Source organism: Lepidochelys olivacea (genome assembly GCF_965140295.1).
Source record: "Lepidochelys olivacea isolate rLepOli2 genome assembly, chromosome: 11".
NCBI classification, from domain to species: Eukaryota; Metazoa; Chordata; order Testudines; family Cheloniidae; genus Lepidochelys; species Lepidochelys olivacea.
Window position 1 is genome coordinate 1276052 of NC_140421.1, and position 25946 is coordinate 1301997.

The 25946-nt window shown below is 50.7% G+C and overlaps 1 protein-coding gene across 2 annotated transcripts; it reads right to left on the reverse strand.

Annotated features, from left to right (window-relative positions):
- Nucleotides 1-697: 697 nt before the first annotated feature.
- Nucleotides 698-15366, reverse strand: LOC311528457 (dnaJ homolog subfamily B member 2-like). Of its 2 annotated transcripts, XM_084643503.1 has the most exons (5): nt 15353-15366; nt 13275-13526; nt 12562-12671; nt 9804-10442; nt 698-3724 (listed from the first exon to the last, which is right to left on the reverse strand). In XM_084643503.1, the coding sequence occupies exons 2-4, from the start codon at nt 13337-13339 to the stop codon at nt 10381-10383; spliced, it is 237 nt and encodes a 78-aa protein (XP_084499629.1). In that variant the 5' UTR covers nt 13340-13526; nt 15353-15366; the 3' UTR covers nt 698-3724; nt 9804-10380. The 2 variants fall into 2 exon arrangements, with proteins under 2 accessions (XP_084499629.1, XP_084499628.1); XM_084643502.1 differs by lacking the exons at nt 9804-10442; nt 12562-12671; nt 13275-13526; nt 15353-15366 and adding an exon at nt 4698-4787.
- Nucleotides 15367-25946: the final 10580 nt, after the last annotated feature.

A 25946-nucleotide genomic window follows, 5' to 3' on the forward strand; every position in this document is an offset into this window, starting at 1 on the left:
CCATTTTGGGACAGGCTCCCTTTGAGTTAGTCCCACTAGCTGAGTGACACAGAGTGAGACAGACAGCGAGAAATGGAAGAGAAGGGATGGAGTGAAAGCAGCGAGCAGATGATCCAGCAGGTGGGTGGTGGGTGGGTGGCTGCAAGGGGTGGGGTGTAGAAAAGAACCTGGGGGAAATGAGGGAAGAAGAGGTTAGAGGGAGGAGGAGACAGTGGTCTGGAGTGAAACAGATGCTGAAAAAGAGAGGTGGGGGCAGGGGGAAGCAACCAGGATTCCAGAACAGGGAAGAGAGGAGCAGAATGTGTGTGTATGAGAGAGAAAGAGGCACCAACGACTTTGTGAGACGGAGGTGTCAGAGCAGAGATGCTGAAGTGAACTGGCCATTTACAGTGTAATTAGTCATGAGGCCACCCAGTCCAGCCAGGAATTCTGAAGAAGCTTAAGTACGAAGTGGCTGGGCTCCTAGCAAAAATATGACACCTCTCCTTCTATGCTGTCACTGTTGTAGATGGTAGCAAATATTGGGCCTATATTTAACAAACTCTGTAAGGGCGATCTGGAGAATTCTAGACCTGTAAGACATATCTGTTCCTGGCACAGTTTCTGCAAAGGAAAGTCATGTCTCACTAGTCCCTTAGAATTCTTTAAACATACCAATGAAGTAACAGCTAAAGGAGACCAGTTGCCATCATTTATTTGTATTTCAAAAGGCCTTTGACAACACCCCACACAAGAGGCTGCTAAAAGGCAAAGTTGTCATGGGGTGAGAGGCAAAGTACAGTTACGGCTCAAAAACTGGCTAGGAGACCGAAAACAAAGAGTAGGGTTCAATGGTCAATTTTTCATCATGGCCAAAGGTTAACAGCAGGGCCATAAGGCTCTGTACTTGGTCCCATGTTGTTTCATTTATGTATTAATGACCTGGAAAGTGGGAGAGTAGTGAAGTAGAAAAATGCCCAGTTGACACAAAATTGTTTCGGTTCGCTAGGACCACAGAGAACTGTGGGGAACTTGAGAGAGATCTGAACAGGTTTGGTGAATGGGAGAGATGACTGCAGATGAAATTCAATGTTTAGAAATGCAAAGTAATCCACATTATGGGGGGAAATGTAAACGACTCACACCTCTTACAGGGGTCTGAATTAACTGGACCAGCCCAAGAAAAGAACCTGGGTGTCATTGCAGAAGCTCAGTGTAAACCTCTGCTCAATGTGCAGCTGTGGTCAAAAAAGCAAACAGGATGTTAGAGTGCATAAGGGATGGGGTTCGTAGAGTCTGAGGCCTGAAGGGCCACTGTGATCATCTTGTCTGACCTGCTGTAGAATACAGGCCCCACCGTCAGTCCCGGAACAGAGCTTTTAGAAACCCATCCAATCTTGATTTAAAACTTGTCCGTGATGGAGAATTCAGGACAACCCTTGGTAAGTACACAACAAAACCTCAGCTAAGTTCTAAGCCTAAACAAGGAAAGTGTGTTTTCCATCCACCCCAAATTGAGTTTTTGGGACAGACAATAAACAAAGACGGACTTGGTCCTAGTACAAAGAGCACAAACACATCAGGCTGATCCACAGAAAAAGCTTCATCTCCTTGGTCATTTCGGTCTTCAGTTCTTGCCCTCCTTGGATTTAGAAGCCAGTCTGGGCATGAGGAGGAGAGGAGAAACCCTCAGCCCTCCCATCCCATCCAGCGCTCTCCAGTCCAACGGTCTCCTGCAGAGTATCCCAGAGACTGTCATCAGACAGACGCTCACACAACCTAACTTGGCATTCAGGTCATAGCTGCCTTTGGCATGGGGTTTGTGCCCACTCTTCTCCCCCCGCAGCCCAGCGAGGCCAAATTTCCCTCCCTCATTCCCCTGCTGCATTGTGGCAGAAGCTCCTTCTTTCCCTGGGCATCTCCATGCCCTGGGCACACCCTCAAAGAGAGACAAAGCAAGAGCACCGAGCCACAGCAGTCAGGGGCTGTAACCTTCTGACGGCACCGGGGAGAGCCAGGCACTCTCTGGGCTCTTATAGGGCCCCGTCACCTTAGTGTGTGAGCAACAAGCAGGACTCAATGCAACAGCAGCAATGTTGAGATCCGGAGCTCCCTGCAGCCCCAGGACACAATTGGCTGCAAGGCCCCGGGCCCTCAAAGCAGTGCTCCCATCCCTGACTAAGCAGGTCCTGTTTAGCTGGCTTCTCAGTGAATAATAAAGACACTGATGCTGAGAGTTCTGGTCCCAGTCTTTACTGAACAGCCCCTTGCCTGCTCTGCCAGCGGCCTCTGGAAACCTCCCTCCCAATGGATCCTGGTGTTCACAGCATTCTCCCCAGCCTGGTGATAAAGGAGTCATGGGAACAGCTGGAATTAGAGGATTGGACACCAAGGTGGCTTCTGACTGGGAATCTGCTCGTTCTGCCTAGGAGATGACTGGTTATGTCTGGGAGCCGACTTATTCCCCCCTGGGGCCGACTGATTACATTTGGGCACCGACTTGTTCCATGTAGCAGGCTGCTTCTTGCACTCAGAAGTGGATTGACTGTATCTGTGAGTGGACTCATTTTATCCTGCAGTTGACCACTGACATCTGGGAGCAGACTGGTTGCATGCAATACCTGACTTGTTCTTCCTCGTAACTGATTCATTTCAGCCTGCGGCCAGCGGGTTATATCCGGGAGCAGCCGACTAGCTCCTTTAGAGAACAGCTGTGATTCTCCTGGTGGGACTGGACTTGTTCCTCCTTGGAGCTCGCTCCGTCTGCACAAGAGCTTCTTGGTTCCATCCAGGAGCTTCTTCATTCCACCCAGGAGCTTGTCCATTCCATCTGACTGCCTCTTCTTTGTTCCACCCAGGAGTAGCCTCCTTCCACCTGGGAGCAGCCTCATTTCAGTTGGTGGTAGACTCTTCTCATCTGCAATTGGCTTGTTCCTCCACTCAGCAGCCAGCTCATTGCTCCTGTCAGCCACCTTGGTGCAGCTGGCCGCTGACCTGTTCCACTCATAAGGTGATGTGTATCTGGGAGCTGGGGCATAGCCAGCAGCCGACTCTTTCCATCCAGCAGCTGCTTCGTTGCATCCAGCTTGCAACTTGTTCCATCCAGCATGCAGCTCGTACACAGGAGCTGAGTCAGGTCTCTCTTGGGTCCTGCTCCATCCATCATACAACGCACACTCCTCATGTGACCTGTATCCAGGAGCTGCCTCAGGTCTGTCTTGTCCCCTGCTCCATCCAGCATGCAGCTCATATACCACAGCTGACTCATCTCTGTCTTGTGGCCTGCTCCATCCACCGTACGACGCAGACGCCTCATGCATCTCGTATCCAGGAGTCGTCTCCTGTCTGTCTGGTGTATCGTTCCATCCACCGTACGACGCAGACGCCTCATGCATCTCGTATCCAGGAGTCGTCTCCTGTCTGTCTGGTGTATCGTTCCACCCATCGTATGACGCAGACGCCTCATGCATCTCGTATCCAGGAGTCATCTCCTGTCTGTCTGGTGTATCGTTCCACCCATCATACAACACATACTCCTCATGCAACTTGCATCCAGGAGCAGACTCAAACTCATAATGTGACTCATTCCATGTGCCATGCGGCTCATATCCCTCATGTAACTTGTTCCACCCATCATAAAACTCATATCCTCCATTCAACTCATTGCATGCTTCCTGCGACTCGTATCCAGGGTGTGATTCACTCCTTGCTGCTTCTCTGTTGCTCCTCTCAGCACCCGTCACACCTGCAAGAAATCAGACTTGTTACTCCCAGAATGCACCTCGCTAGGCCCAGCATGAGAGTTGTTCCCTGTTGCTGCTCTGCTGTTCGTCTCCTCAACCGTCAAGAATTGACCCTTGTCAGCATTTGTGGACCCTCCCAGCGCTGCCTTGAGAAGAGTCTTTGGGCCAGTAACTGGAGGCCCAGCTTTAAACTCCAATCCCGCACTGGGACATCACCTAGGACGGTAACTGAGGCCCAGGCCCACCCGGCAGCAGGGCCTTCACTCAGCACTAAAGACCTTGATTGACCTAAAGGCCCTTATTCCATTCACAGGCTAGCTGTAGAGGATGGTACAAGGGATGTTGGTCAAGAGCAGACCTCGGGGGAAGAGGCAAAGTGGGGACAGGGCCTCGGGGGCGGGGCCATAGTCCTGGCGCCCGTGGGCCCCCCCACACTTCTAGGGAGCTTCCAACACTTGTGTGTAAGCCTCCCCTAACAGAAGACTCATGCACTGCCTATGGATTAGGCCCTTCTTCCCCCGAGGCCCCACGCTCGCTCTGCCTCTTCCCGCCCCCTCTCCTGAGTCTCCCTACCCCATCTGGTCTGTTCCCCCCCCGGACGCCCCCGATCCGTCGCTCGCTCCTCTCCGCCTCTTCCCCTCAGGGACCACCACACAGTACTCGTTCTGCTCTGCGCTGGGCGGATGGCGTCTGGGGGGAGAGGCGGAGCAGTGACAGGGCCTCAGAGTGGTGGGTAGGTGGGGCCACAGTCTGGGTGCTGGTTCCCTCCCCACAGTTCTAGGGAGATTCACTCCAAAGGCGGCAGGCCAGCAGGCCTCCAAAGGGAGGTGACCCCCGCCGCATCCTTGGCGTTTGCCCTCCTGCATGACCAGCGTTTTGGGCAGAGGCTTAGCTTCCCCCAGCCTCTTACATGGGCCGCCCATGCGTTCACTGAAAACGATAGAATAGGTTGTTATTAAGGGGCTGGGCCCTGACCTGAGACTGCAGAGGCCTGGTTCAAGTCTCCGCATTTCCTCAGACTCCCTGGGGCAAGTCACTCCCCTGCGCAAGGCGGAGAACAGCAGTGCTGCTGCACAGCGGTTGTGAGGATAAATACGGGGAAGAGTGGGAGGTGCTCCAGGACTGCAGTGACAGGAATCGGGTAACAGGCAGACGGTGTGAACAATGTTCCCTGCCTTTGTACTTTCAGTTCCCCAACTAAGCAAAGCATCAGGATTTTAACAGGAGAATCAGCCAAGATCAAAGCACACTAAAGCCACTGTCCAGTGCAGCCAGGTATAGAACAGTACAGAGGAAGGGTGGTGTCAGCATCCCTGCTTCACTGCTGAGGACATTGCAGCATAGAGCTGGGAAGCGGCTGGCCCAAGGGTACAGCGAGGCAGGAATAAAATTCAGGTCACCTGAGCAGCAGGCCTTTCCTGCATCCATTGGGCCAGGCTGCCCACCTCAAATGTGGCTCCTGGTTCCCTCACAGGCTGCTCCTCTGTGTTGCTGTGAGATGGGATGATTTAACCGAGGTCAGGGCTACACTAAAAAGCTTTGGCCTCATATGCTGGTTGGAGTTTGAAAAAACCACACCCCCCATCCGACATAGCTCTGCTGCCAAAAACCCAGAGTAGACGCAGCTCTGTCAACAGCAGAGGGCTTCTGTTGGCATCGCCAGCCATGTTGTTACTGTAGTGACAGAAAAACCTCTTCTGTCGGCATAAACCGTGTCTACACTGTCTGCCAGTATGGCGATACCGGGATAGCTGTATCAGCAGGACCCGTGTAGTGTAGACTACCCCCGAGCTTTAAAATGAGTGATGGCCGCTCTTAGCAAGGTCACACATCCAGGAACAAAGACCGTAGGTCACACTTACTAGATGGGGGGCTGTCTCCTGGAATGCAGTGACTGAAAAGGCTTTAAGGTCCTGGGGGATAACAAATTGGACAGGAACTCCCAGGGTGATACTGTAGCTACGAGGGGTAATGCGATCCTTGGATGTATAAGCAGAGGAATATCTAACCGAGGTAGGGAAGACGTATTACTTCTGTATACAGCATTGGTAAGACTGTTACTGTAGGACTGGGTCTGTGTCCATTGCTAGTGGCCACACTTCAAAGATGATGTTAAAAATTTTAAAGGGTTCAGAAGACAGAAAAATGATTAGTGGTCTGGAAAACCTGACTTCTAGTGAGAGACGAAAGCCGCTCACGGTGCTTTGTTTGGTAAAGAGAAGGTTAAGAGGTGGTTTGATCCCAGACTGTAAGAATCTCGCTGGGGAGGAGATTTCTGACACGAGCTGGCTCTTTAGGGAAGCAGAAAAAGGCATAAGGAGATTCAGGGGCTGGAACCTGAAGCACGGCAAATTCAGACGAGACAGTGAGGGTAATTAACCATTTGCAGAACTTGCCTGGGGCTGGGGTGGATTTTCCATCACTTGCCATTTTTAAGTCATCACTGGATATTTTGTAAATGAGACGCGATGGCTCTGTGACGAAGTGGGACTCTTCTTAATGTTTCCTCTGAATAGTGTGGGGGTGCCTCAGTTTCCCCTAGGCAGTTCTTAAGTATCTAGGTGGTGGGGTAAGGGTGTATGATCATTGCAGAGCCCTAGAGGGCCGGTGTGTGCAGGAGTCTGGACACAGAGAATGGCCGACACCCTGTTTCCTGGCAACTGATGGCCTGGGCCCTTCCCCCCTGCCAGGTGAGAGCTAAAGGGTTGGAGAACAAAGGAATCAGGTGACCACCTGGCCCGGGAAAGGAACAAAGCCCAGAGGAGGAGGGGCTGGAGGGAGTTTCAGTTTGGGGCTGGCTGGGACATGGAGTGAAGTGCAGACGTGGTTGTCTGGCTCACTGCCCCCCCAGAATGGACCCAGCTGAGGGGTCCCGTTCTCTGCACCTGCAAGCTCTGTTTTAGACCATGTTCCTGTCGTCTAATAAACCTTCTGTTTTACTGGCTGGCTGAGAGTCCCGTCTGACTGCGGAGTTGGGGGGCAGGACCCTCTGGCTTCCCCAGGAGCCCCGCCTGAGCGGACTCGCTGGGGGGAAGCGCACGGAGGGGCAGAGGATGCTGAATGCTCCGAGGTCAGACCCAGGAAGGTGGAAGCTGTGTGAGCTGTGTGTCCTGAAGACAGGCTGCTCACAGAAAGGCGACTACCCCAGAGTCCTGACTGGCTTCATGGGGAGCAGTTCCAGAGCATCGCCCAGGGACTCCGTGACAACTGGTGGCAGCGGTGGGATGTACTGCACCCCGTGGATGGCACTTCCTGCAGTAAGTGACTGGGGAGCAGTAACACGAAGGGGGATTGATGAGGACCAGGCGTGCTGAAGGCTCAGAGAAGAGCGGTTTCGGGGGGCGGTTAACCCCTGGGAGTGTGTGACTAGCGAGAAGGACTGTGCAGTAATGGGGTCCCCCTAGGGACTGCAGTGAGCAGTCTCAGGGGCGGAGGAGCCTGCAGCTTGGTCCGGGGAGAGAGAAGGACTTTTGCAGTAACAGGGTTCCCCTGGGGATTGCAGTGAGCAGTCCAAGGGGCGGAGGAGTCTGCAGCTCGACCCTGGCAAAGAGGTGGTGACCTCGAGAAGGGCTGGCACACTAGGGGTTCTCCCTGGAAACCGTGGGGAGCTGAGAGGACACAGGCCTGTGAGTCCACAGCAACTTGGGAGGAGCGGAGTGATGGCCTGTCACCGTCTCCTGAAGAAGGACATTGTAACCCTGTGCAAAAAGAGAGGGTTGAGCGTTGGAAAGTTCACCAAGGCACAGTTAATCGTGCAGCTGGAGGAGGATGACCGCTCTAAGGGACAGATTCCTGACCCCCAATGGGGCTATAGCAGGATCTGGGAGCAGCTGGAGTGGTAGCCAGGCATCCCCAAGACTCCTGTCCCCGACCAGATGGGGGTCTTCACGATCGGGTTCCCCATCGGGGGATCGGAGATGGACGGGATTGGAGCTGAGTCCGAGGGAGCAAGAGGACTGTGAGAGACAGCGAGAGCCCGAGAAAGAGCTGCAGAAGCAGCAGCAGCATGAACTGGCGGTGGGGGAGCGGAGAGGCCTAGGGGACCTCCCCGGGGTGCGTGGGGATAGACCCCGGGGGGCCAGTTCCGCAGGGAACCTCGAGACTAAATTGCTGCCCCTGGTTAAGGAGGGGGGGATGTGGATGCCACCTCACTGCCTTTGAGCAGGCTGGCGATTTGAACCAAGGGGACCCTGCGGAAAAGCCCCAGTGTCTAGCTCCCTTGCTGGGTCCCAAGGCCATAGACTCCGTCAGCCAGATGGTTGGGGATGTGGACAGGCTCCCACTCCTGACCCCAACCTATATGTCTGTGTGGAGTTTCCTGGGGCCAGGCCCCTCGGATCTCCAGTGGGAGCAGAAGGTGATGGTCAATGGGGAGACATTCCTGGGGTGGCCAAAGGGCATGGGCTGCATAAACCTTCCCACATGCGGCCTGCGAGTGCTATCGACCACCCCTGACCTAAGGGAGGGCGTGAAACTGGAAGGGCCTGGTGTAACTCCTACCAAGGAAGGCTGGGGCATCCATGGGAACGTTGGTGGCTTCGAACTTCCCCAGGTCACCGGCTAAAGTGACCCCGCTCAGTTCGATCTCGAAGGGGGGAGAGATGTGACGAAGTGGGACTCTTCTTAATGTTTCCTCTGAATAGTGTGGGGGTGCCTCAGTTTCCCCTAGGCAGTTCTTAAGTATCTAGGGGGTGGGGTAAGGGTGTATGATCATTGCAGAGCCCTAGAGGGCCGGTGTGTGCAGGAGTCTGGACACAGAGAATGGCCGACACCCTGTTTCCTGGCAACTGATGGCCTGGGCCCTTCCCCCCTGCCAGGTGAGAGCTAAAGGGTTGGAGAACAAAGGAATCAGGTGACCACCTGGCCCGGGAAAGGAACAAAGCCCAGAGGAGGAGGGGCTGGAGGGAGTTTCAGTTTGGGGCTGGCTGGGACATGGAGTGAAGTGCAGACGTGGTTGTCTGGCTCACTGCCCCCCCAGAATGGACCCAGCTGAGGGGTCCCGTTCTCTGCACCTGCAAGCTCTGTTTTAGACCATGTTCCTGTCGTCTAATAAACCTTCTGTTTTACTGGCTGGCTGAGAGTCCCGTCTGACTGCGGAGTTGGGGGGCAGGACCCTCTGGCTTCCCCAGGAGCCCCGCCTGAGCGGACTCGCTGGGGGGAAGCGCACGGAGGGGCAGAGGATGCTGAATGCTCCGAGGTCAGACCCAGGAAGGTGGAAGCTGTGTGAGCTGTGTGTCCTGAAGACAGGCTGCTCACAGAAAGGCGACTACCCCAGAGTCCTGACTGGCTTCATGGGGAGCAGTTCCAGAGCATCGCCCAGGGACTCCGTGACAGGCTCCAGCGGGAGTTACGGGCTTGATAGAGAAAGTACTGGGTGAGATTTTCTGGCATGTGCTATGCAGGAGGTCAAACTAGACCGTCGCAATGGTCCCTTCTGGCCTGAAACTCTTATAGAGGGGTGAATTTTTTGGTTTCTTTATAAAATTTTCATGATTTTTTTTATTTTTTGTCGTCCCCTTTCCTCTTCCCCCCTCCCCACTCAGTCTTCCCCATGTTACCTTTTTGCCATGAGGTCACTAAAATGAATCCAGCCCAGGGCTTTCTTGGCAATTTTATCTTCTTTTTTCTTTTTCTTTTACCTCTCTGTAACTTTTCACAACTTTTCCAACATTGGAAGTGTCACTGTGGCAGACTTCCAGCATCTCATTCTTTTACCACTTTGTCACTTTTTAAAACTTTCTCAACTTTCAAAAAGTTAGAGTGCAAAAAGAAAAAAGTGGGGGAAAACCCTCATCATCATTCCTTCCCTTTCATTCAGTGGGGAACAGGAAAGAAACAAAACCCAGAAATTTAGAAATATTTTGGTTTATGTGAAACAAAGGAAAAATTTCAATTCCAAACAAAATGGAATGAAAATATTTATTTCATCTTGAAATTTTCCCTTGAATAATTTAATAGAAAATTAAATTTCTGACCAAAAATTTCATTTTCGACAAAATCTCATTTTTCATCAGGAGAACTTTTCCATCCAAAAATTACCCTCAGCTCTACCCGAGAGACTTGAGTGGGGTTAAAACTCACCATAGAAAGGATCTCGTCCCGCAAAGAACTCTCTGAGGATGTCACGGATGACGGCAAAGTTGAAAGTAAATCCAGGGGCTCCATCTTCAGCCTTCGATCCCCCAGGCTCTTCTGGGGAAAGGCAGAGACAGGAAATGGCAAACACGGCGCCCAGGCCCTGAAGCCGGCTCTCACAAGGGTCCTCAAAAGGAACGAGAACAGGAAGCAAACAGGACACCCTGCTTGCAGCTGCCAAGCCTGGGATCCCGTCTCTCCCCACTGCAGAGCTCTGGGGCCAAGAGGAAAGGCCCTGAGTGCGATGCTGATCTGGAACGTGGCTGTGGAAACGTGGCCCCTCCTCCCTTGGCCGATGGGCCCCCTGTGGATATTCACAGGCAGACAGAAGCAAGCATTCTGTGCCCTGGGCTCCTGTTAGCCCTGCAGAGCCAGCCCAGCCCGGGGAGAATGAGCCAGGGTCAATTCTGGTTCGTGCGTCACCAGCAGAATTGGGAGCAAAGTTCCAACTGCAGGGACAAATTCTGGCCTCAGTGAAGCCAGAGGGTTGGGCAGATGTAGCTGAGGGCAGGGTCAGGGTGGGTCACTTACCTGTCCCCGTGAGCCCGTCCTTGCCATAGCGGTCGTAGAGATCGCGCTTGCTCTCTGGAAAGGAGAAGGAGCGAGAGGTCACCCAGCCCATCTTCAGCCGAGTCCAGCTCTCGTTGCAGACACAGCGGCCCTTTCACCAGGCTGAGCCCCCGACCCGAGAACTGAGCCAGAGGGAGCCTGCCCGCAAATGGGGAGGGACAGACATGGGACTGTCACAGGCTGGCCTGGGCCAGCGCCTACGCCGATGCTCCCTGCCCACCTCTGGGAGGCACTTTGCTACCGCTGCGCTAGACGCCATGGAAATATCTAACGTAAACGGCCACTGGGTGAATGGTGCCAGGGCTGTGCCATGTGCAGAGGTGCTACCATGCAGGATTCCAGTATGAGACGGGTCTCTGGCTTCTGTGCCGGAGGCAACGGCATCAGACAGGCAGGGATTGGGCCTGGCAGAAGGATGTCCCATAGCACAACTGCAGGGTAACGTTCATCTCTGGGGTTGTATGGGGAAGGGAGAGCCTGGAATGATGGGCCCAGAGATGGTAGCACCCCACCCGCTCCAAGAAGTGTCCCCAGGGACCTGTGTGGAGCACTGGGGTGCCCCAGAGGAGGCAGAGAGACAAGGTGGGTGAGATAATATCATATTGGGCCAACTTCTGTTGGTGAAAGAGACAGGGACTGGAAGAAGAGCTCTGTGGAGCTCGAAAGCTTCTCTCTCACCGACAGAAGTTGGTCCAGTAACAGATATTACCTCCCCCACCTTGTCTCTCTAATACCCTGGGACCAGCATGGCTACAGCAACATAAGAATGGCCATACTGGGTCAGACCAAAGGTCCATCCAGCCCAATATCCTGTCTGCCAACAGCGGCCAATGCCAGGTGCCCCAGTGGGAGTGAACCTAACAGGTAATGATCAAGTGATCTCTCTCCTGCTGTCCATCTCCACCCTCTGACAAACAGAGGCTAGGGACACCATTCCTTACCCATCCTGGCTAATAGCCATGAATGGACTTAACCTCCATGAATTTATCCAGTTCTCTTTTAAACCCTCCTATAGTCCTAGCCTTCACAACCTCCTCAGGCAAGGAGTTCCACAGGTTGACTGTGCACTGAGTGAAGAAGAACTTCCTTTTATTTGTTTTAAACCTGCTACCCATTCATTTCATTTGGTGGCCCCTAGTTCTTATATTATGGGAACAAGTAAACAACTTTTCCTTATTAACTTTCTCCACACCACTCATGAGTTTATAGACCTCTATCACATCCCCCCTTAGTCTCCTCTTTTCCAAGCTGAAAAGTCCTGGCCTCTTTAATCTCTCCTCCTATGGGACCCATTCCAAACCCCTCATCATTTTAGTTGCCCTTCTCTGAACCTTTTCTAATGCTAGCATAGCTTTTCTGAGATGAGGGGACCACATCTGTACGCAGTATTCATGGATTTATATAAGGGCAAGAAGATATTCTCCGTCTTATTCTCTGTCCCTTTTTTAATGATTTCTAACATCCCGTTTGCTGTTTTGACTGCCGCTGCACACTGCGTGGACGTCTTCAGAGAACTATCCACGATGACGCCAAGATCTTTCTCCTGATTAGTTGTAGCTAAATTAGCCCCCATCATGTTGTATGTATCGTTGGGGTTATTTTTTCCAATGTGCATTACTTGACATTTATCCACATTACATTTCATTTGCCATTTTGTTGCCCAATCACTTAGTTTTGTGAGATCTTTTTGAAGTTCTTCACAGTCTGCTTTGGTCTTAACTATCTTGAGCAGTTTAGTATTATCTGCAAACTTTGCTACCTCACTGTTTACCCCTTTCTCCAGATCATTTATGAATAGGTTGAATAGGATTGGTCCTAGGACTGACCCTTGGGGAACACCACTAGTTACCCCCCTCCATTCTGAACATTTACCATTTATTCCTACCCTTTGTTCCCTGTAACCAATTCTCAACTCATGAAAGGATCTTCCCTCTTATCGCATGACAACATAATTTACATAAGAGCCTGCAACCAGAGGAGGGAGACAGACACCGAGCGTGTGCGGCAGAAGTCACTGCCTCAGCATCCACAAGGAGCGCAACACAAGTGCAGTGAGGAGAGTGGGAACATCAAGGACCCGAAATGAGCCGAGCGAGGGTGGATGGCTGGAGAAGGGGACGGGCGGGCCCCTTACTGTCTGACAGCACTTCATACGCCTCTGTTATTTCTTTGAACTTCCGCTCAGCGTACTGCTCGGTTTCTGGGTTTTTATCCGGGTGCCATCTCATTGCTGCCTTCCTGAACCTGCACAGAGCCCAGAGAGACAGTCAGTCACACCTGGCCATATCCAGTTTGTTAGGTGCTGTGCATCCGCCTATGCAGGGCAGCCCCTCAGAGCCCCGCCATAGGTACCGACTCCTGCTGCGGGAAGCCCAGCAAGTAGAAGAATTCCCTTTAGCTGCCCTTGTCTCCCAGCACCTTTGGGATTCTTACCACCTCCTGCTACCCTGGATTTTGCAACGCCAGCTGTGGCACCCCAGCTGACCTCTGCCCTTCTCCACCCCTGTGACCCACACCCATCTCAGTAAGGAATGCTCACCTTTCAGAACTGACTCCTTTAAACACATCTCAATGCCCCTGTCCCAGGGATGTTCAAATGGTCACTAGCTGGACTCACACCCCATTTACCAATGGAGCTGTCCTACCCCAGGAACCCCTCTCCGGTGTCTGTCACAGCTGAGAGCCCATGAGGTGCTCTCAGAGCAGAGCGATCAGGAGAGACCTCCAGTTCTCCAGGGCTGGCCAGCAGCCCCAGGCAGAGAATACTGGCAATCGCAGAGGGAGGCAGCAGGAACCATGCCATCGGGGTGCATGGGGAAAGGGAAGCGCCAAGGAAGGGGGACTTACGCCTTTTTGATGTCCTCGTCAGAGGCGTCCTGGGGAAGTTCCAGCAGTTTGTAGTACTCCCCCATGGTGACCGTCCGTCCTGTACAGGGGCCAGCCAGGCAGCTGGGGAGGAGAAGCGGCCAGGAATTGGGGCGTGTCTCTGGAGATGCAGCCAAAGTCTGCAGGCCTGTGGTTAGTAGTGGTCATGGCCATTCCTGTGGCTGGCCAGCTCCATGCAGAATGGCAGCAGATGCATGCTGTAGATACCTGGCCCTAAGGAGCATGGGACACAGAACAGTTAAGGAGACATATCAGCCAGCCTGCAAGCCCCAGAGAGAACAGACTCTGGTAGCCTAGATCCTCTCCAGCTGTAAGCTGTCGTACCCCCCCTTGATTTCAGTAGGGCTCTGCTGATTTACTCACTCCATCATTAGCCCTTCTGTAGCACAGAGCCCTTAGCCCAATCTCCCTTCCTCTCCCTGCATTCTGATAGCACTGTTAAGATCTGTCTGTTTTGAATCCCTGTTTGTCCGGGTCTGTCTGTCTGTCCAACTCTCACACACACTTTTTTGTCCACTGAATGGTTCAGAAATCCCTATCTTGTTCTGTCCCACACTCAGTCCAGCCAGCAGTGTCTGTGTCACACTCCAATACACAGACCCACCCACCCTGGCCATCTGTCTTGATGCCCCAGCATCAGGCATCTCCCTTTGATTCATGTTAAGGCCAGGCTGATCTCCAGGATGACCTAGGACAGAGAATTTCACAGCCCAGTACCTTGTGGCAGAGCTAGAACATTTGCTGTTAGAAAACAGCGTCTTGATTTCAAGGCTCCACATGATGGAGCATACGCCCCACCCCTCGGCGACCTGCTCGGGCTGCTTGAGACTTGCCATTTCCATTCCCTGGGAAATGGGTGTGACGAAGTGGGACTGTTCTTAATGTTTCCTCTGAATAGTGTGGGGGTGCCTCAGTTTCCCCTAGGCAGTTCTTAAGTATCTAGGGGGTGGGGTAAGGGTGTATGATCATTGCAGAGCCCTAGAGGGCAGGTGTGTGCAGGGGTCTGGACACAGAGAATGGGCAACACCCTGTTTCCTGGCAACTGATGGCCTGGGCCCTTCCCCCCTGCAAGGTGAAAGCTAAAGGGGTTGGAGAACAAAGGAATCCGGTGACCTGGCCCGGGAAAGGGACAAAGCCCAGAGGAGGGGGGCTGGAGAGAGTTTCAGTTTGGGGCTGGCTGGAGACATGGAGTGAAGGGCAGACGTGGTTGTCTGGCTCACTGCCCCCCAGAATATACCCAGCTGAGGGGTCCTGTTCTCTGCACCTACAAGCTCTGTGTTAGACCATGTTCCTGTCGGCTAATAAACCTTCTGTTTTACTGGCTGGCTGAGAGTCCCGTCTGACTGTGGAGTTGGGGGGCAGGACCCTCTGGGCCCCCCAGGACCCCGCCTGGGCAGACTGGCTGTGGGAAGCGCACGGAGGGGTAGAGGATGCTGAATGCTCCAAGGTCAGACCCAGGAAGGTGGAAGCTGTGTGAGCTGTGTGTCCTGCAGACAGGAGGCTCACAGGAAGGCGACTGGCCCAGAGTCCTGACTGGCTTCATGGGGAGCAGTTCCAGAGCATCGCCCAGAGACTCCGTGACAATGGGAACGAAAACAAACCACACTTCATGAAGCAAAATTTTCAACAACAAGAATTGTTTCAGGTCACATAAAGCGCTCGGTTTGGATAAACCTGAAATATTTCCCTCCAGTTTTTTTACTTTTTTAAATTAAATAAATGTTGGGATTAAAAGTCACTTTGAAACAAAAAAAACAGAATGTTCTGGTCTTACCAGAACACTTTTTTCAATATTTTTCTAAACAAAATTTTGTCAAAATCCCTGTGTTCCTGTGAAAAGTTTGGAGTTTGATGAAATGGTGGTTTCTGATGGACTTTTCAGCCAACTCCATTAATTCCCCTCACTGGTACAAATTTGCATGTTACTTCTCATCTGAATTTTCCTGACTTCAACTTCTAGCCAGTGGATTTTGTTCTGCCTTTGTCTGGTAGATTAAAGAGCCTTCTGAAGCCAGGAATCCCCTCATGTAGATACTTACAGGGCATGATCAAGTCATCATGTGACCGTCTCTTTGATAAACCACAAAGATTGAGTAACCTCAGTGTAAGGCTTCCCAGACCTCAGATTCATTCTTGTAGATATTGTCTGAAATGTCTCCAGTACTCAACACCGGAACGGTATGCAGTACGTCAGAGTGGGCTTGCCAGTGGGAGGTGCTGCTGAAAGGGGCTACTGGCTGTCAGCACAGCTGTCTTGGATCCAAAGAGCATCACAGGTCTCGTTATAGCCAGCGGCTGTGCCATGCACCCTCTTTCAGGCTCAGCAGAAGGTTCCACTAAGCCCCTTTATTTAGTAAAAACAGTCCAGGTCCATGGGCTCCCTCTGCTAGGCTGGGTGCGCGTGCGTGGCAGGTCAGAGCTAACCCTCGTGTGCTGAGGGCTTTCTCTGGTGGCAAATGCAGGGGTTGGGGTGCTGGTGCAGGCTGTGGGTGTTGGAGGCAGAAAGGCAGGAGAAGGAGCTGCGAGTGTGACCCTCAGAGGGACAGGGCTTCTTTGGCAGTGTTCCCTGGAGTGGCGCATGGGGGTTTCTGGGCTCTTTGGTTCTGCTCTATTCCAGAGGGAGAGGACTTTGTGGGTATTCTTTGTGAATGAACAGGATTATGCCAAGAAGAGGCCTCACTCGGTTCACTGATTGCCCCTCCTAACACAACCAAGCCTGCTGGGCCCCAGATTTTGGCTAACTGCTTGAGCCAAAGAGGCAACAGTCCTCTCAGGAGGAGGTATTATAACACCCTGCCTTCTGCTCAGTGCTCACCCAGTTTATATGTCCCAGGATAATATGAGCCTTTTTGCCAGAGCGTCGCACTTGGAGCTCATAGAATCATAGAAATGTGGGGCTGGAAGGGCCCTCGAGAGGTCGTCTTGTCCAGCGCCCAGCGCTGAGTCAGGGCCAGGTAACCCTAGACCAGCCCTGACAGGGGTTTGTCCAACCTGTTCTTAAACACCTCCACTCATGGTGTAACATGCTGCAGCAGCTACCCAGAGCTGTGAGCCCCTGCATTACCTCTCTGCCTCAGTGAGCGCGAGCTTTGCTGGTGGTTAGACAGTGTCAGCTCCCTGGCACGCCAGCCTGTCCCCCTCCCCAGCAAACTCCTGTAGACTCCCCCGCCCCAGACCTTGCCAGGCAGGTAACAAGCATGGGGCAAGCGCAGAAGATACTAAGTTCATTAAGGAGTCAGCACGTTCCAGTTTATTACTTTAACTGGGGTGAAGGCATCCGCTCCTTCAACTCCAGCCCTGAGCTGGATTCTAGGGAAAGTAAAACAGGTTAATTAACAAAGTAGCCTGGATTAAGCCTCTGTCTACACTTCAGGTTTCAGAGTAACAGCCATGTTAGTCTGTATTCGCAAAAGGAAAAGGAGTACTTGTGGCACCTAAGAGACTAACCAATTTATTTGAGCATAAGCTTTCGTGAGCTACAGCTCACTTCATCAGATGCATACTGTGGAAACTGCAGAAGACATTATATACACAGAGACCATGAAACAATACCTCCTCCCACCCCACTCTCCTGCTGGAAATAGCTTATCCAAAGTGACCACTCTCCTTACAATGTGTATAAAAATCAAGGTGGGCAGCTCTCCTACACCACTTTCTACAAGCCATTACCCTATGATCCCACTGAGAGTTACCAAAAGCAACTACAGCATTTGCTCAAGAAACTTCCTGAAAAAGCACAAGATCAAATCCGCACAGACACACCCCTGGAACCCTGACCTGGGATATTCTATCTACTACCCAAGATCCATAAACCTGGAAATCCTGGGCGCCCCATCATCTCAGGCATTGGCACCCTGACAGCAGGATTGTCTGGCTATGTAGACTCCCTCCTCAGGCCCTACGCTACCAGCACTCCCAGCTACTTTCAAGACACCACTGACTTCCTGAGGAAACTACAATCCATCGGTGATCTTCCTGATAACACCATCCTGGCCACTATGGATGTAGAAGCCCTCTACACCAACATTCCACACAAAGATGGACTACAAGCCGTCAAGAACACTATCCCCGATAATGTCACGGCAAACCTGGTGGCTGAACTTTGTGACTTTGTCCTTACCCATAACTATTTTACATCTGGGGACAATGTATACCTTCAGATCAGCGGCACTGCTATGGGTACCCGCATGGCCCCACAGGATGCCAACATTTTTATGCCTGACTTAGAACAACGCTTCCTCAGCTCTCGTCCCCAATGCCCCTACTCTACTTGCGCTATATTGTTGACATCTTCATCATCTGGACCCATGGAAAAGAAGCCCTTGAGGAATTCCACCATGATTTCAACAATTTCCATCCCACCATCAACCTCAGCCTGGTCCAGTCCACACAAGAGATCCACTTCCTGGACACTACAGTGCTAATAAACAATGGTCACATAAACACCACCCTATACTGGAAACCTACTGACCGCTATTCCTACCTACATGCCTCCAGCTTTCACCCTGACCACAGCACACAATCCATCGTCTACAGTCAAGCTCTGCAATACAACCGCATTTGCTCCAACCCCTCAGACAGAGACAAAGACCTACAAGATCTCTATCAAGCATTCTTACAACTACAATACCCACCTGCAGAAGTGAAGAAACAGATTGATAGCGCCAGAAGAGTTCCCAGAAGTCACCTACTATAGGACAGGCCTAACAAAGAAAATAACAGAACACCACTAGCCGTCACCTTCAGCCCCCAACTAAAACCCCTCCAACGCATTATTAAGGATCTACAACCTATCCTGAAGGATGACCCAACACTCTCACAAATCTTGGGAGACAGGCCAGTCCTTGCCTACAGACAGCCCCCCAACCTGAAGCAAATACTCACCAACAACCACATACCACACAACAGAACCACTAACCCAGGAACCTTTCCTTGCAACAAAACCCGTTGCCAACTGTGCCCACATATCTATTCAGGGGACACCATCACAGGGCCTAATAACATCAGCCACACTATCAGAGGCTCGTTCACCTGCACATCCATCAATGTGATATATGCCATCATGTGCCAGCAATGCCCCTCTGCCATGTACATTGGTCAAACTGGACAGTCTCTACGTAAAAGAATAAATGGTCACAAATCAGATGTCAAGAATTATAACATTCATAAACCAGTCGGAGAACGCTTCAATCTCTCTGGTCACGCAATTACAGACATGAAGGTCGCTATCTTAAAACAAAAAAACTTCAAATCCAGACTCCAGCGAGAAACTGCTGAATTGGAATTCATTTGCAAATTGGATACTATTAACTTAGGCTTGAATAGAGACTGGGAGTGGCTAAGTCATTATGCAAGGTAGCCTATTTCCCCTTGTTTTTTCCTACCCCCCCCCCCCGACGTTCTGGTTAAACTTGGATTTATGCTGGAAATGGCCCACCTTGATTATCATACACATTGTAAGGAGAGTGGTCAGTTTGGATGAGCTATTACCAGCAGGAGAGTGAGTTTGTGTGTGGGGGGGGGGGGGGTGAGAAAACCTGGATTTGTGCTGGAAATGGCCCACCTTGATTATCATACACATTGTAAGGAGAGTGATCACTTTAGATTAGCTATTACCAGCAGGAGAGTGGGGTGGGAGGAGGTATTGTTTCATGGTCTCTGTGTATATAATGTCTTCTGCAGTTTCCACGGTATGCCTCCGATGAAGTGAGCTGTAGCTCACGAAAGCTCATGCTCAAATAAATTGGTTCGTCTCTAAGGTGCCACAAGTCCTCCTGTTCTTTTTGTCTACACTTCAGAGGCTGTAGCTGGAGCTGCACTGCTCTAGCGCCTTAGTGTGGACACTTCCCAGAGTGGTGGGAGGGGTTCTTCCATCACTGTAGTAAATCCACCTCCCCGAGAGCTGGTCGCTAGGTTGATGGAAGAATTCACAGAGACTTGCTGAGATAAATCTCATGACTGAAATATTGGTATTGAGGAGTACGGCTTGTTCAGGGAGGGCAGGCACAGGAAAAGGGAGGAGGAGTTACATTCTACATCAAGAATATATGCACTTGTTCTGAGAGCCAGACGGAGGTGGGAGGCAGAGCAGTTGAAAGTCTCTGGTAAAGATAAAAGGGGAGAAAATGGGGGTGGCATCATGGTAGGAGTCCACCATAGCCCAGCAAATCAGGAAGAAGAGGTGGAGGAGAGATTTCTAGAACAAATAACAGAAATATCCAAAACACAAGACCTGATAGTAATGAGGGATTTGAACTATACAGACTCTGTTGCAAAAGTAATATAGCAAACCACAAACTGTCCAGTCAATATTTGGCATGCCCTGAAGACAACATTTTGTTTTAGAAAGCGGAGGAGGTAACCGGGGGAACAGCATTTTTCACTTGATTCTTTCCAACAGGGAGGAGTTGGTAGTGAATCTGAAGGTGGAGGCAGTTTGGGTGACAGTGACAGAAATGACAGATTTCATGATTCTGAGGAAAGGAGTGAGAGAAGGACGATGGACTTTAACCAACTCAGAGAACTGGGAGATGAGGTCCCATGGGAAGAAAATCTAAGGGGAAAAGGAGTTCAGGAGAGCTGGCAGTTTCTCAAGGAGACAGTACTAAAGGCACAGCTGCAAACTACCCCATGTCACGGAGTCCCCGGGCGATGCTCTGGAACTGCTCCATATGAAGCCGGGCAGGACTCTGAGGGAGCCTCCTCTCTGGGAGCAGACTGTCTTCAGAGCAAGAAGCCTCCACAGCTCCCACCTTCCTGGGTCTGACCTCGGAGCATTCAGCATCCCCTGCCCCACCGCGTGCTTCCCACAGCAAGTCCGCACAGGCGGGGTCCTGGGGAAGCCAGTGGGTCCTGCCCCCCAACTCCACAGTCAGATAGGACTCTCAGCCAGCCACTAAAACAGAAGATGTATTAGACGACAGGAACATGGTCTAAAACAGAGAACAGGACCCCTCAGTCAGGTCCATCTTGGGAGGCAGGGAGGCCAGAGCCCCATCCATTTCCCCAGCCAGCTCCCAACTGAAAGTCTCCCGCCCCTCCTCTGGCCTTTGTCCCTTTCCCAGGCCAGGAGGCCACCTGATCTCTTTGTTCTCCAACCCCTTCAGTTGGCACCTTGCGGGGGGGCCCAGGCCATCAGTGGCCAGAGACAGGGTGTCAGCCATTCTCTGTGCAGACACCATCACGCTGGGCCCCTAGGGCTCTGCCACAATCACGCCCCCTTATCTCACCACCTGGATACTTAAGAACTACACTGGGGAAACTGAGGCCCCCACACAGTATTCAGAGAAAACATTAAGAACGTTCCCACTTCCTCACACCCTGACACAAAACAAAGATAGGAAGAATAATAAGAGAGCACTATGGCTCCATCAGGAGCTCTTTAATGACCTGAAACTCAAAAAGGAATACTACAGAAAGTGGAAAGATGGCCAAATTGCTAAGGAGGAGTACAAAGGAATAGTACAAGCTGGTAGGGACAAATCAGAAAGGCCAAGGCACAAAATGAGTTACACCTAGCAAGAGACATAAAAGGCAATAAGAAGAGGTTCTTTAAATACATTAGGAGCAAGAGAAAGATCTTGGAAGGTGTTGGTCCTCTACTTAGCGGAGAAGGAAAGAAAATCACATCAAAAAGGCTGAGGGCCTAAGGCCTGTTTTGCTTCAGTCTTCACTAAAAGGTTACAGTGACCAAACACTCAACACACTTACCACTAATAACAGTGGAGAAGGAACAAGCCAAAATAGGGGACAAACAGGTTAAAGTCTATTTAGAGGAGTTACATGTATTCAGGTTGGCAGGGCCTGATGAAATTCATCCCAGGCTACTTAAGGCTCTAGTTGAAGCAATCTTGGAGCTGTTAGCAACAATCTTCGGGCACTTGGGGAGGACAGGTGCAGTCCCAGAGGACTGGAGAAGAGCAGACATAGCCCGTTTCTTTAAAAAGGAGAGCAAAGAGGACCCAGGGAATTATAAACCAGTCAGCCTAACTTTGATACCTGGTTTCAGAGTAGCAGCCGAGTTAGTCTGTATCCGCAGAAAGAAAGGGAGTACTTGTGGCACCTTAGAGACTAACCAATTTATTTGAGCATAAGCTTTGATGCTGGAACAAATTATTGAACAATCAGTTTGAAAGAACCTGGAGAATAATAGGGTTCTAAGTAAAAACCAACATGGATTTGTCAAGAAAATCACACCAAACCAACCGAACTTCCTCCTTTGACAGGGTCACTGGCCCAATGGCTGGGGGAAGCAGTGGACGGGATATATCTGGATGTCAGTAAGGCTTTTGGCACAGTCCCACGTGACATTCTCCTAAACAAACTAGGGCAATGTGGTCTAGATGAAATTACTATCCGGGGGGTGCACAACTGGCTGAAAGGCCATACCCTAAGAGTAGTTATCCAGGGTTCATTGTCAAACTGGGAGTGTGGATCTGGTGGGGTTCTGCAGGGGTCAGTCCTGGGTCTGGCACTATTCAATATTTTCAGTCATGAGGTGGATAATGGAGTGGAGAGGATGCTTATGAAATGTGCAGATGACACCAAGCTGGGAGAGGTCACAAGCACTTTGGAGGCAGGATTAGAATCCAAAGCGACCTTGACATTGGAGAACTGGTCTGAAATCAACAAGACGAATTCAATAGAGACAAGTGCAAAGTACCACGCGTAGGGAGGAAAACTCTCCTAGGGAGTAGGGGAACTAACTGTCTCGGTGACAGTGCTGCTGAAAAGGACCTGGGGGTTGAATATTGAATACGAGTCAACAATGTCATGCAGTTGAGAAAAAGGCTATTCTCATTCTGAGTGTCTTAACAGGAGCGTCGTATGGAAGACATGGGAGGTCACTGTCCCGCTCTGCTCAGACTGGCGAGGCCTCAGCTGGACTCCTGTGTCCCGTTCTGGGCGCCGCACTTTAGGAAAGATGCAGATAAATTGGAGAGAGTCCAGAGGAAAACAGGCCTGGGATCAATAGCTCTCCATGTCTACAGAGAGTAGGCCAAGGGGTCACTCTGCAGCCAGGGAGATTCAGGTTAGAGATTGGGGCGTTGGCTACACTACCAGTTTTTTTTCTAACACTTTTGTTGGTCAGAGGTGTGAAAAAAACACGTCTGACAGACATAAGTGTCACCGACAGAAGCGCCGTGTGGACAACGCTATGTTGGCAGGAGAGGCTCTTCCAGCGACACAGCTACCGACGCTCCTTGGGGGTGGTTTAATTGTGCTGACAGGAGCGCCCTCTCCTGCTGGCAAAGAGCGGCTTCACAGCAGACTTTACAGTCTGGTACACTGTGCTGCAGTCAGGGCCATAGTGTAGACATAACCTAGGGAAAACTTTCTCTCTGCGTCATTAAATTCTAGAATAGGCTCCCAAGGGAGGTTGTGGAATCCCCATCGGTGACCCTCGGTAAACCCTGATTCACACCGTCAAACATTACTGGAATAATATCTGTACCAAATATGCCTCGCGAGCGATCACATGAAAGCTAATAACGTGCCGGTTGTTAGTATCAGTGTAAAAGGCAAGAGTTAATGTTCCATGTGAAGTTAGGGATTCCCTCTGTTTGATGTTACTTGACCATGTTTAAGACAAGACAGACCACCCTAGGTAAAGGTGATAAACAGGGCTGTCCTAGATAGAGGAATGTGGGTTTACCTCAATTTACATATTAGCAGTAAACAAAGCCATCGAGCTAACATAGCCGGGGTTATCCTGATCCTGAACTCGAGAGACAAAGAATTGTTAACACCACAAAGAGACACAGGAGACTGAATCCCCAGCAGGCCTGGGATGTAAACCAGGGTCAGAACCTTTGGGAATATAAGGAACAGAAAGCGACTCCATCTTTATCCTTCATTTAAGGAGACAAAGAATTCTTCTGTCAGCAGCCCTCTGATAAGGCTGCCTTTTTTATGCTTACCTGTGTGCTTTTGTCACCTTCCCCTTGAACCTAGCTTAGAGCACTCCTCGCTAGGTTTCTGAGTCTGTGTCCTCCATCTCCTCCCACTGACCTCCTGCCTGGAACAGCATCCCATGGTCACGGAAGCCAAAGCCCTCCTGTCAAGATTCCTTCCCCACTCTGAACTCTAGGGTACAGATGTGGGGACCTGCATGAAAGACCCCCTAAGCTTATTCTTACCAGCTTAGGTTAAACGCTGCCACCACCAAAGTGTTACACAAAGAACAGGGGAAGTGCCCACTTGGAAACGTCTCTCCCCCCAAAATATCCCCCCAAGCACTACACCCCCTTTCCTGGGGAAGGCTTGATAAAAATCCTCACCAATATGCATAGGTGAACACAGACCCAAACCCTTGGATCTTAAGAACAATGAAAAAGCAATCAGGTTCTTAAAAGAGAATTTTAATTAAAGAAAAAGTAAAAGAATCACCTCTGTAAAATCAGGATGGTAAATACCTTACAGGGTAATCAGATTCAAAACCTAGAGAATCCCTCTAGGCAAAACCTTAAGTTACAAAAAGACACAAAAACAGGAATCTACATTCCATCCAGCACAGCTTATTTTATCAGCCATTTAAACAAAACAGAATCTAACGCATCTCTAACTAGATTACTTACTGACTCTTCACAGGAGTTCTGACCTGCATTCCTGCTCTGGTCCCGGCAAAAGCATCACACAGACAGAGAGAACCTTTGTTTCTTCCCCCCAGCTTTGAAAGTATCTTGTCTCCTCATTGGTCATTTTGGTCAGGTGCCAGCGAGGTTATCCTAGCTTCTTAACCCTTTACAGGTGAAAGGGTTTTTCCTCTGGCCAGGAGGAATTTAAAGGTGTTTACCTTTCCCTTTATATTTATGACCTCCCATGGACACCATCTGCACAGCCATGAGTTCGTCTCCAGCACACTTGGGCTCCTGCCTGGCCCTGGCCCTCAACCAGGAGGATGGACAAGAACAACCTGTGCCCCTGACTCCCAGGCAGTTGGTATCTACAATCATCTCCAAATCAGTGTCACTTCCTTCCAGACTGTAATTCGCCATTACGTACGTATGACCTGCAGTCTTTGTCCCTAGATGTGTGACGTTGTGATTGGCCATATTAACCCGTGCTGTTGATTATGCCCAGCTGTCCAACCAATCCAGATTGCTCCATGTAGGGGTTTGGTCCTTGTCACTATTTACTGCCTCACCCCAAGCCTTACGTCATCTGGAAACTCTCTGAGCAATGATTGGTTTTCTTCCAAATCATTAATAAAAATATTAGATAGTGTTGGGCCAAAAACCAGTCCCCGGGGATTCCACTAGAAACACCCCCACTTGTTGGTTATTCCCCATTAACAGTTATATTTTGAGATCTATCAGTTGGCCAGTTTTTACTCCTTTTAATATGTGTTGCACTGATTTTATACAGTGCATGTAGTTTAATCAGAATATTGTGCAGTAATGAGTCAAGTGCCTCACAAAAATCCATGTATAGTAGGTCAACACCAATCCCTTTTTCAGACCCACTTGTAACCTTGTCAAAGAATGATCTCAAGTTTGTCTAACAAGACCTGCTTTCTAGGAAACTATATTGACTGGTATTAATTACATGGTCATATTGATAGTCTCATATCAGCTGTTCAATAATTTTCCCTGGGAGTGATGTCAGACTCACTGACGTATAGTGACCTGGGTTATCCTGTTTACCCTTTTAAAATAATTACACAACTTTAGCTTTCTTTCAGTCCTCTGAAACTTCTCCAATTTTCCAAGACTTACAAAAAATGAATACCATTGATTTGGAGAGCTCCTTGGCCAGCTCTTTTAAAACTCTAGGGTGCAAGTTATCTGGAATGGCTGATTTTAAAATGGTTAGCTTCAGCAGGTGCTGTTTAACATCTTCCTTTGTTACTGATGAAAAAGCAAGTAAGTGATCGTCGTGTATAATGTGGAGACATCATTCAGCTTGGTTTGAGATACAGACCGGAAATATTTATTGAACACTTCTGCCTTTTCTACATCATTATTGACATTTTTACTGCTCTGTCTCGAAATGGGCCCATACCATTGCTAACACTAGTATTTTTCTGATATATTGTATAAACTTCTTCCTATCTTTAAGCCAATTGGCCACAGATGTTTTGTTGATACTCTGGGTGAGATCTGAGCAGCTTCCCTCGCTGTGGTTCTCAGACGTGCCAAGGGAGCTTTAGCCCACAAGCCAGACCCATCCCTGTCCTGGCAGGGGAGACCTGCTGGGGTCGGGAGGGTGTTGCGCTCACCGTTGGCTGAGGTTTATGGCCCTTCCCAGGGCAGAGCGTGGGGCCAGGCTCCTAGGCCGTGGGTATTAGGCCCATGCCCAGGAGACCAGCCCTTGTCTGACCCTCATGCTTTTTCCTACATCCCCTTTCCGCTCTCTGCTCTGCACCAATTGCGTCAGGCGCTCTCCAGTCACCACCTCTCCCCTTCACCATCCCCCGTCCCTCAGGTCTCCACCCAGCTCGTCCCTCTCCAGGGTATTTCAGTGCTTGCCGGGCTCCCCACCCTCTGATAAAGCCCAGGCCCTACCTTACTGCATCAGGAGAGATCTGCACTGCAGGTGGCCTCGGTGGTACAAAGGGGTGCAGGGCAGGAGCTCACCAGCAGCCCATCACATTCCTCCCTTGCTGACTGGCAGCTGCTGCAGCCAATGGAA

Excerpts from the sequence above, each read along its gene's own strand:
- LOC311528457 (XM_084643502.1), bottom strand. The coding sequence starts at position 3,467 with ATGACTCCTGGATACGAGATGCATGAGGCGTCTGCGTCATACGATGGG.